Source organism: Podarcis bocagei (assembly GCF_964188305.1).
Source record: "Podarcis bocagei genome assembly, chromosome: 11".
NCBI lineage: Eukaryota > Metazoa > Chordata > Lepidosauria > Squamata > Lacertidae > Podarcis > Podarcis bocagei.
The window spans coordinates 20,813,125-20,824,708 of record NC_138136.1 but is presented as its reverse complement, the minus strand read 5'-3'; the positions used below and the strand labels follow the sequence as shown (position 1 = coordinate 20,824,708).

Here is an 11,584-nt window from a genome sequence, read left to right as displayed (position 1 = left end):
GAACACTTATTGTGTGATCTATGCATCTGTGATCAAGCTATGCGCAGGATAGCAAGCTCTGAGCGTGCCATGTGCAGCACCTCAGAAATCTCAGCTTTCATTTGAAAATAAAAGCTTCCAGTTCTTTAAGCTGTAGAGACAGCTGGAAAACAGGGTTCAGAGAAATGTCAATGATTTATATTATTTCTTGTCTCTCACAAATTGTTTGCAGAAGCAGAATTATTACATTTATTCACAGTCTTTTCTTAGTGCAAAATTTCAATTTCAGTGCACTTACACACAGCCCTGAGTTCTTCGTTTACATACATCAACTTATTAAAGTCTGATATGTTAACTCCACAACAACACATTGAAAGACTTGTGCAAGGTTAGCAGTGATTAACTGATAAGGAACTGAAGAAACAAGATCTTTCATCTTGGTTTTTTTTTTAATGTATTAAAGTCACATCCAATCGGAAGGAAAAAAGGCATAATAAAGTATTTTCTTAGCAGGTGCGTTCCTCTATTTTTGACAGGCTTAGCATAGGCACAACTTGGTAAGACTGAAGGAAGAAAAAAATAAATACATTATACTATGAAGCAGTGATCTTATACTTTTCCGGAAAGTTCTCCTGCTTAATGGGTTCAGGTGCCCCATCTCAATTTTGGCTCATGAGGAAGGATGAGAAAACTGAGGTGTACCACATAAGAGACTAGGAGAATGACAGTAAACATACAAGGAAGAAAAGAGGGACAGATCAAATGACTGGATTGCATAGGAGAAACAGAATATGCTGCTGAAAAACTCAAGGAAAACAATGGTTTAAAGCTTTTAGTTGACACCAATGGGCAATAAAGAAAGGAAGAGTCAACAGCCAAACTTGTTTTGCTAAGCTAAAACTAATCAGGATTATGTCATTACAAGGGAAGTCAATAGCTTACACCTCTAGCCTCTTTCAGGGCTGCCTAGACTTGCCTACTTGGGAGCTTAGCATGGTTAAGTTCAGTTGTGTACCACAAATCCACCAAAATACAGGAATCAGTACCCAAAGGAGTCCAAAAATCCACAGCAACTAAAGGATTTTCCATGTATTTCTTCTAAGTGGACTGATCTCTCTCCCCCCCCCCTTTTCCCCCTTGCAATTCTGAGGGCTACAAACTAGTATTTTTTAATGTAAATATAAATTTATTGCTATTATCTTCAAAATATTGACTCATCATCAGATTCCATACAGATTAGCAGAGCAGAGCAATCAGTGGCTTTGGCATATAAAATCTGGCTACTACTTCAAAAACTTTATCTCCAAAATGTAACAGTCTTACTCCCTGGTTCTCTGCTCTCAAACAATACTAACTGAATGCACATTATCACTGTGTGGGATATTTAGCTAGTACGAAGTATGGCTGCTCTTCCCTTTCTTAATTGCTCAGTACAACATTGGAAGAAGACACTATTTGGAGCCCTCTCTGGCAACCATGCTCATGTTAACAAAGGAACTGTTGTGCTAGTGCCAAAAATTACAAGCATTCATAAATAAAAAGGGAAATACATAAAAGCAATAAATGGGATAAACTTGGTCAAGAATCAGGATGAGCCATACTGATGGTACCCATTTCTGCCTCTTTCCAAATAAAGAGATGGTTTATCTGAAAGTTATGTGAGGTTCTCAAATAAGGCATGACAGCAATTCAGTAAAAAGAAACTAGATGTTTTTAGGGGAAACTATGTTGAAGAGAAATGATCAGTCAGAATATCTTAAAGGGCTTCATTTCCCTAATGCTGGCAAGTAGATATTCCTGCAACCCATGCTAAAACACATCTTCTTGAATGGCTTATAAGCCTTATACTAAGTAATAATTTCCAGGACTACAGGAACAGCTATCATCAGTATTCCAAGTGGTGGGTAATTCCTGTTGGAAGCCACTTTTTAGTATACACAAAGAGATGGCTATCTGGTAGTTTCTAATTTACTATGCATCTAAAGCTGCATTAGTTTGAACATTTAGCAAATTAATTTCAGTAGTTTAAAGACTTAGAAAATTAACATGAAATCAAGAAGAGAACCAGACTTTGTCTTCATGAGTCTTGGACTGTAGGTGTAGGGTGTAAATTAATTGTATTGTTTTTAAAAATGAAGTAGCAAGAGTGTAAATAAATTGTATTTTTAAAAATGAAGTATGGTTGTTCAGTACGGAGATGCCATATTCAGCAAGAAGGCAAATATAAGGAGTCTTCAGTCACCATTAACTAAGGTTTCTTAAAAGTTTTACAGAATACCAATTCTTTAACTTATCAGCAGAATATATTTTTCAAAGTATATCCAATAAGTCAAGAGATATCCCCATTTCCAAACGCTTAGTATTGCCTGAGTAAAGTTACAAATGAAAATAAAACATTTTTGAGGACACAGTGTTCTACAGTCTCCCTGTTCATCTCATGTCCTATTTTTAGGCTAAAGTAGGTTAAGTTTTGCCCTTCTAGTATATGAATTAGTATTGTCTACTTGCAGGCAAGCAATGAAGATTATGAAAAATCTGACTTCCCCACCCCCAAACTGCTCAGGCTGTGAATCCAGAAATAGGAATGTGTTTCAACCAGGGTAAAAGTAATTAGTTAAATTAAATGTTCTCCTTTATACTTGTGAACCCAATTTCCCCATACGATTTGCTTTTGATAGTGACCCAGATGTGCCCATGAACAAAAAAATAACTTGCATTTCTTGCCAGTTCTGAAAATTAAACAAATAGCAATGCAAGTTTCTCATTCTTTTCTTGGTGTGATAGAACAAATTAATTTTTGTCATATACGACTAGGCAACGGCCCACTTCAAAAGCAACACTAAAACACGATTTAGCATTGCAAGAATGAACCACAGTGAACTTTGGACTTGCATCCCTTTCTCTCCACTCTCCTCCTCCTTTGCATGTGAAAAAAGGAGAAAGCAAGCTTCTACCTTGTTTTAATGCATCACATATTCCCATAGCATCCTGAATTGGGAAATGGCTAATTCTGACTGGTTTGTTTGGGAAGTGGTTAACTGATTTAACAAATGAAAATGTTAAACTATTGTTTAATCCTGGTTCCTTAGAATAAATAAACCAGTTTCCTGATATTATGATTTATTCCAAAATGAAACTGGAGGTTTCCAGTCTTCTTCCCACAAACACTAAGGAGAAGAAAAAGAGAAAGCACAAAGACAGAGTTTGTTCTCAAAATGCTAACCCATGGTTTAGCATTATTTCTGAATAGGCCAATAAAGTGATGATTTAAAAAGTCAGTGTGAGTACTAGTTAATATGTACTGTGAGGATGTGCCAACCAAATGTGATCAAACAACTGAGGGTAGTAATGTTGGAATTAAAATAGGAATTCCAGATTCACGCCAGCCTTGATGCATTGATTTGGTTCTGATTTTTCCTGCACTGTCAACTGCTACAGATTCACAATAACCTATGTGTTGTTGTTTTTTTGTGATCTGAAAAAGCACCAGGTATAGTAGTACTGGAAAACACTCACTATGTTAGATTGTGGAAATGTCAAATACACTGTATTCCATTGAAGAAAAATGAGGTGGGATTTTTTTTTCTTGAGAACCATTTTATTTTAAGACATTTGCAGGTCTAATATGCCATAATAAGTTTCATTATGAATCAACAATAAAGTGCTGAATTATATTAATTACCTGAATCTTAATCTCATTTGTAGTCTTCACTTATGGTTTCCTTATCAAGTCTAAAAAGCCCTTTCTGCTGCAATAGCTAAGCTGTTGTGCAAGTATTATAAAAATAGATAGCTTTCAGTTGAGACTATGTACTCAACATGGCCTCTGATGTTTTCCATAAATATGGCTGAAAGGTATTAGAGAATAAAATGCATGCAAATTATCTGTAAGAGTTATTTGAAAATGAAGGGGATACTACTAAACTTCTGAAGCCCCTGCAGAGGGCTACTGATTACAACCATATAGTTAATTATACTAGTTGATGGCTAGATCTGGACTGACAAGCATCATGCCAACATGCTTTAGTTTCTTTTGTACTTAAGAATCTTGAGTTGTAATTTCAGACTATGTTTGATCTAGTACTCACTGAGTTGTATGATTAAGTTTCAGGTTAAATTTGGGAAAAAAGACTCTCTATGCCTAGTCACACAATCAGCTCAAGCAAGACACTAGTGTAGAGGAGAATATGGCAGTTCCTTTCCTTTCTCTCCTCGCAGCAAGACATATTTATATGACTTTCAGACTTAATTTAAAAGTGGGATTGCCAACAAGAACACATTTTACTCCCAAATTCAGCACGCAACTCTAGAAAAATAAATGGAAAGCAACTGCAGAAAAAGCTGGGGGCAAAAAGTCACATGAGTTTAGACAGCTGACTGATGTCTTCAAGAAATGTCAAACTGTAAAGGGTATATTTTCAAAGAGTTCTCTAACAAACTGCAAGAAAACAGTGTCAGAACTGACAATGGCCAACTGCTGCATAGAAATATGCCAACACACAAACAGTCATGTTCAAGCCAGTGCATAGAGAGGATAAAAGCACTTATGGTAATTGCAAATGTTAACAAGTCCATACAACTTGTATAGTTCAGCAATGAACCCATTAGAAAAAAGAATAGAAATGCTCAAGCAAGAACAAAAAGATGACTTCCCAACTATATAAAATCCACACACCAGTAAGAATAAGACAACACCACGAAAATTATTCAGTTCAGTCCCAAACAACCAACAGGCAAACTAAACCAGAGTAGACAAGCCTTTGGCAGACAAATTTTAGTGAGTCCGAATATAGCATTACATTTCTAAATAATCCACAAAATATATTATATGGTATGTTTGTTTTAAATATTGGGCAACCAATTCTGCAGATCTGATTCTAATAATGCTTTTGCAAATGAGCAGGATGGACCAAGCTGAATGAATGATGGTGTATCGCTGGCATATCACAACAGTGCTTGAGAAAGCAACAATTGATGTTACTAACTCGTGCTCCCACAGTACCAAGGGCCTATTGTCAGACTGTCATCTATGGAGCAAAACAAAGTTCTCAAGTTTTTCTGGGATGTGCCCTTGGTAACCTATGCAATAATTCACAATTACACGGGCAGCAAGACACTGCAGTGTAGTATGGTTGATGGGCTGGATCAAGTTCTTTGCCATTTCCTTCTCATCCAGCAAGTCAATAGCAGTTTGTTTATGCAAGTTTGTTGCATCAAAATGTGATCCTGACTTGATAAGAAGATTCATGATGTCAGGATGGTTGTTCAGTGCAGATATGTGCAAAGGGCTGTTGTCATCAGAGTCTCTAGCATTTACATCAGCGCCACATTCCACTAGTATAGCAGTGACTTGCAAAGAAGGAAATTTACAAACTGGGTAGCGCCCCACACATGTGGTGTTCTTGTCAACAGCAAGGTGGAGTGGGCTGAAGTTATTCTTTCCTCTAGGATGTAGCTTAAGAAATCGATATATAGTTTGTTTCTTGAAATGATCTTGCTCGGGACTACAAGGAACTTTCTCCAGCAAGCAAATTAAATGCAAGATGATGGAAAGGGCTTTGTTGAGCTGTATTTGGTCAGGTGGACACGGAGTTTGCTTGATGGCACGTTCTATTTCGAGGACACTTTTGCACAGTATACCCATGAGATCGTCAAATGTAACTGTTGTGCCCAGCAGGCCTTTTGCTCTGTCTTGAAGCATGAAGGAGAAGAGTTCAGCAAACGAAAGCAGACTACTCGCAGTCATAGGGCTCAGGGGGTCCAAATTGCTCTGCTGCATGTCCAAAGCGTACTTCCACAGATTGATGCATCGTTTGAAGTTCCCAGAGTCTGCATAGACAGCACCTCTGTACCGAATATAGTAGGACGTATCTGGGTGAGATGGGCCAAGAATACGTTCTCTAATTAACAAGGCCTGCATTCTCATCTCATCAGGGTCTGCAATAAGGTTTTCTAGCTCTTCGGCACTGTTCACCTCCTTGGCATAATCGTAGGCCATTATTAACGTTTGAGGCACAGGTTTGCTAAGTATGTTAGTCCTATCACTGTATCTCATATCCATAGCTCTTTTCCAGTATTTCAAAGCACCGAGCAAATCTCTCTTTTTATCCACAAAGGTGGCTCCCAGGAGTTCCAGTGCATTTATACGTTCTACTTTGCTAGTTTCAACATGTTGGGTCAAAAAGTCAACTATGTTTGTGTGACCTGTAACACTAGCAGACAGAAGGGGAGTCATTCCATAACCATCTTTTTCCATCTTTGCACAATATTTGAGAAGCATCTTCATTATTTCCAGGCTACCAGATTCGGCACAATCATGCAATGCTGTGTTTCCTATGGAAAAAAGAAAGCAAAAAAATCATGTATGCTATGACACATTTTCAGAGAAACAATGAAGGAATTATGGCTGTACAGAATTCAAATTATCAAGTATGTTAGTCATTAAAATAATGATAAAATTACACATCATAAGCAGTGGTCAAATAATCGACAAAGGTGGCATTTTAATCTAAGTCATGAACATGTAAGAAAAGTAACATTCCTTATTAGTCAATTAATAATCTTCCTGTTTGAATTTAAGAAAAACAATCAGCCTTGAATATGTGGGCTTTTATAGTTGCCAACACAAAGCTCACAGCATTTTGCCAGAACATCCCACTGCAGCTGTTCTGCTGGAGCTAAAATTTTCCCCATGTTTTCCCAATACATATTACAGTGGTACCTCGGGTTAAAAACTTAATTCGTTCTGGAAGTCTTTTCTTAACCTGAAACTGTTCTTAAACTGAGGTACCACTTTAGCTAAAGGGGCCTCCTGCTGCCGCTGCGCGATTTCTGTTCTCATCCTGAAGAAAAGTTCTTAACCCGAGGTACTATTTCTGGGTTATAGGAGTCTGTAACCTGAAGCAGACGACTCTGGGGTTGTGGCGCTTATCTTGCTCTATAGGCCGAGGGAGCCGGCATTTGTCTGCAGACAGCTTCTGGGTCATGTGGCCAGCATGACTAAGCCGCTTCTGGTGAACCAGAGCAGCACATGGAAACACCGTTTACCTTCCTGCCGGAGCGGTACCTATTTATCTACTTGCACTTGACGTACTTTCGAACTGCTAAGTTGGCAGGAGCTGGGACCAAACAACGGGAGCTCACCCCATCGCGGGGATTCAAACCACCGACCTTCTGATTGGCAAGTCCTAGGCTCAGTGGTTTAGACCACAGTGCCACCCGCGTAGTTCAAATAATTATCTATAATTTTCTGCTCTACACAAGCCTAACTTTATTATGTCACTCAGTTTCAAGGCACTTCAGGAGCATCAATATCTCTGAGGTCATAGCAGTGACTGTTTCCAAGTTCTGTAGCAATCCCCTCTCTACTTTAGATAATTGTGAATAGGAGAAAGAAGAATTCTCCAATAAGTTTCACAATCAATACAGAGTCTGATTGCTGTTTGTGGGGTTGCAGTCAGCACATATCTAGAACTGTAAAATAATTATCAAAATAAATAAATTCCGGCGGGTAAGCATCTTTCTCTGTTGTATCAAGGGGCAGATTGGAGCATTTACAAGTAAGCAGATCCTGCAACAGGAAGTATTCCATCCCACCATTTGACATGATCAGTTACGGCACAATTTTACAAATATATTTGTTTGTAGGTATCTGTTCCAGCGTGATGTCTCAGATCACAAATTGGGGAGTAAATCTGCATCCAATTAGGCAACTGAAACTACAGCTGATGTTTGTTTAATTATTTCTAATAAATTTAAAGATTGCCTTTGAAATAGTTATAGTTCAACTGCAAGTATATTCCTATTATGAGTGGCCGTAATGGTTTGCTGCTTGAAATAGGAAAATGGAACAAATATGCCAGCTTGCCCAAGGAAAAAATAGGTTCAGGTACTCCCTTGCAAATGAACAGCACAGAGATATGCTGCACAATTCTATTCATGTTTATTTAGAAAGAAGTCTGACTTTCTTTAATTGGATTTATACCACAATGTGTGTGAAAGCTTGCGCCTGAGTCACTGTACTCTAATACTTCACTGCTTCCCTCCACTTATACTGGGTAAATTTCTTAGTAGATAGCCTTCTGAACATGTCTTACAAAATGTTTCTGTAATAAAGCTCTGTTTATGTATATAGCAAAAAACCCACAAACAGGAAATTGGTTGCCTATTTGTCCCACCCCATCACTACTGTATTACTGTGAAGTCAAATTGACGGGAGAGTTTTCAAAAAAGAATGCTGCTATGAGGAAAATGAAAAGACATTATGTTCAAGAAATTGTTCACATGGGGCCCTGAGACCGATCTTTGTGGACAGGCAGGGAGAGATAACTTGGAAGACAACCAAGAAGGTATTTAAAGATAGGAAGCACAAAGCATGATAGCTTAAGAAAAGGATGTAAAAAGCTGAAATTGAAATACCTAATTATTACTGACATTTGTTCCACTTACACCAATTCATATGCAGATGCCAATACTACTCAACATCCAGCTTATACATATCTGGGTAATAATGCAGCACAGAAGCACTGTGTTGGGATCATGTCCCTACGTCCCAACTTGGGGAAGGAACTTACTGTTGATAAAACACAGCCAGTATTTCACTGAAGACTCAGATTCAGCTTCTCTCCAATAGTTCACCATTTCACAGGAATTGAATTTGTTTGCTCACTAGCCACATAGTTTAAGATACAAGGCCAGCTCACCAAAATCTTAACTATTTAACAGGTTGGTAAAGTAACCCAGTGTACAATCATGGACAGAGTACAACTCACCTACAAGAGTCTAGTCATCTTTCCTAGTATATTACTACTGGCTATAAATCTGTTAAGCTTTGAATCACGGACAATGTGCCAATTTTATTTTTAACTTTCTGAAAGCCATAATACATGGATTAATCATGTCCTGTCAGAACCATCACATTTCATTGTTTAGTTATTTAGAATAAGATGCATTGAATGCTGCCCTCTCACTTGCAGGGCATCTTTTGCTCTAGCACAGGCATCTGCTAACATTAGAGGAGGGGATGAGATTTTCTCTAATTCACCTTCTAATGCCTGCCCAAATCTTTTCTAGATTATCAGGGAACCTTTTAGAACACTATGAAAAGTGGTGTGAGGGACTTCATCAGCAAAGAGAATTGGGAGAAAAATGCTTCCCCCTTTTGACATTCACAGATGCCTCTGCTGGATCAAAACCCATCCCAAGAGTTAGGTGGAAAACTGGATTTCACCCTTAAATAATTACCGTATATACTCGAGTATAAGCTGACCTGAATATAAGCTGAGGCACCTAATTTTAGCACAAAAAACTGGGAAAACGTATTGACTCAAAACTTATCGGTTCACCACACCACAAACTTGGTGGTGGTGGCAGTGGTGGAGGAAGAACAAGCAGCCCAAAAGGGCTGCTTTCAGGCTGCTCATTCCTCCTCTGCCGCTGCCGACAGCGGCAAAGGCGGCGGAGGAGGAAGGAGCAGCCCGAAAGGGCTCCTTTCAGGCCGCTCGTCCCTCTGCTGCTCACAAGAGCAGACATAGGAGCCGCGGCTGGGAGAAGCACAGCGCAGGGCCTCTCCCAACCACGGCTCCTGTGCCTGCTCTTGCGAGAGGCGGGGGCAGGACCAGTGGTGAGAAAGGGCTCCTTTTGGGCCAGCCGCCTCACTTGAGTATAAGCCAAGGGGGGCTTTTTCAGCATAAAATATGTGCTGAAAAAATCGGCATATACTTGAGTATATACGGTAACTCATAACCTTATTGAAAGACTACCCTTCCACTGCATATGACTGCAGTCTGAGGTTAACAGCTGCTAGTAAGACATACTGAACATTCAGAAGGGCAAGTAAAAGGTAAAGGTATAGGGACCCCTGACCATTAGGTCCAGTCGTGGCCGACTCTGGGGCAAGTACTTATGTGCAAATCTGCATAGGATTGTGATGCATATATTTTAGTTTTCACTCAACTTCCTTATCTGTGCAATGAAAATATATCATCTGAAATGCTTAGCTTTCTGTAAATTTCATATTTAACCTAACATGTTTGCCTTCTTCCTAAAAGTATCCACTAGGGAAGAAGTATAACATTTTCGTAGTCCTTGAATAACGTTTAAAAGATTCCTAAATAAAATCTCTCTAAATCTATGCAGCTTAATATTTCTCCAAGTGACAATGTTGCCATGGATAGACTCCGAAATGATAATCATAGATCAAAAAATGTGATAGGTTTATATAAGCAAAACAGTATGACTAACAAAGAAGGGATTCACATGGTTCTTCTGTCTGGCTCTAGAATACGCTGGACAGGCTTCCTCACACACATTTTAGGTTCCTTGCCAAATAACTAATATTTTACATATCTTTTCATGTAATACACACACCCCACCACACTGTACTGCAACTATACTATATTATAGGCACATAAACTGTTCCACACAAACCTAGGAGTTTTCAAAAGGCAGGGCTCAACAACAACATAATAAACAAGCTGGCTCCTCCACATACTGCCAGCACAATCTTCTAAGGATTTACAGAAAAGAGCCAGAAATAGAAACCTGAGACAGAAACTGCTCTTACTATCACCACTGTGGAGGACACAGTGCTGGAAGAAAGTGCTTCTCAGGAATTGAATAAAACTGATTTTCAGAACAGATATTTACCCTTTGGTAGATTTGTCTAAAAAGCATGGCTCCCCAGACACCATTGGACTTCAATTCCCATCAGCCTCAGCAACATTTGGAGCGCTGCCTGTTTTTCTAATCCTGTTAAAGTCTCCAGGCTACTGCTATTTGCATCAGGGAGACTTTGGTTGCACTCCTGCCCACACTTGTCTAAGAGTAACAGAGCAATTCAAATGCCCAAATGGCCATGTTGGGAGCGAGTGTAGATGCAGCAAAGGTGTCCCTCTATCCAGCTCTGCCTGGCTCCACTAGCCTGCACCAGCAGGGGAGTTTTGCCACTGGCAGAGCTGCAGTTCAATATGCCCACCCAAATAGCAGAAAGATGGAAGCTAGCACTGAAGTTATCACTACTACAATGAAGACCCCAAAATGAGACATTATAGGCATGGACTGGGTTGACACAAGATCAGAGCTGGTATGCTGCCATCACATGGCAGATGGGTATGACCCTGGTAGCTGGCACAGTGAAAAGGCATTTTTCCTGCCCCCTCCCACCTTGCCAAGCACAAACAGCAGGACTGTGGTTGCAGTGGTTAGCTGAATAGCTCCAGCAAATCTTGCCACTGCTAGCCAGGGGTTAGGATTCAACTGGGCTTATTTCTGAGCTTGCTTTGTTCATTAAGTGTGCTATTCTATACATTTTATAGAATAGCACAGTTAAGGAAGAAATGTGTATTTTCTCTACATTTGTGAGCTGCTTCAAAGTACCTTTAGAAATCAGAAACCAGAGTGCTCCCCAGCTGGCAAGACAGGCCTTACTGCCCCAACCTACATTTATGCATGTGTTGAAACAAAAAGCATCATGTAACTGACCCATTATGCATTGTATTAAAAAGGACTACAAATGGTATCTAACTACCTTGTTCCATCAGCACAGAGATTTCCACTAGCACAACAAAACTTCCCGTCTCCTCTCCCTGCACCCGCCTAATATCCT

The 11,584-nt window shown here is 39.4% G+C and overlaps 1 protein-coding gene across 5 annotated transcripts in view; it reads right to left on the bottom strand.

Annotated features, from left to right (window-relative positions):
* Positions 1–201: 201 nt before the first annotated feature.
* Positions 202–11,584, bottom strand: part of FEM1C (fem-1 homolog C) — a 28,432-nt gene continuing 17,049 nt past the window's right edge. For all 5 annotated transcript variants that reach the window (XM_081213716.1, XM_081213713.1, XM_081213714.1 and 2 more), the window contains exon 3: positions 202–6,312. In XM_081213716.1, coding sequence (XP_081069842.1) covers positions 5,003–6,312 — 1,310 coding nt within the window. In that variant the 3' untranslated portion in view covers positions 202–5,002. The remainder of the gene's footprint in view (positions 6,313–11,584) is intronic.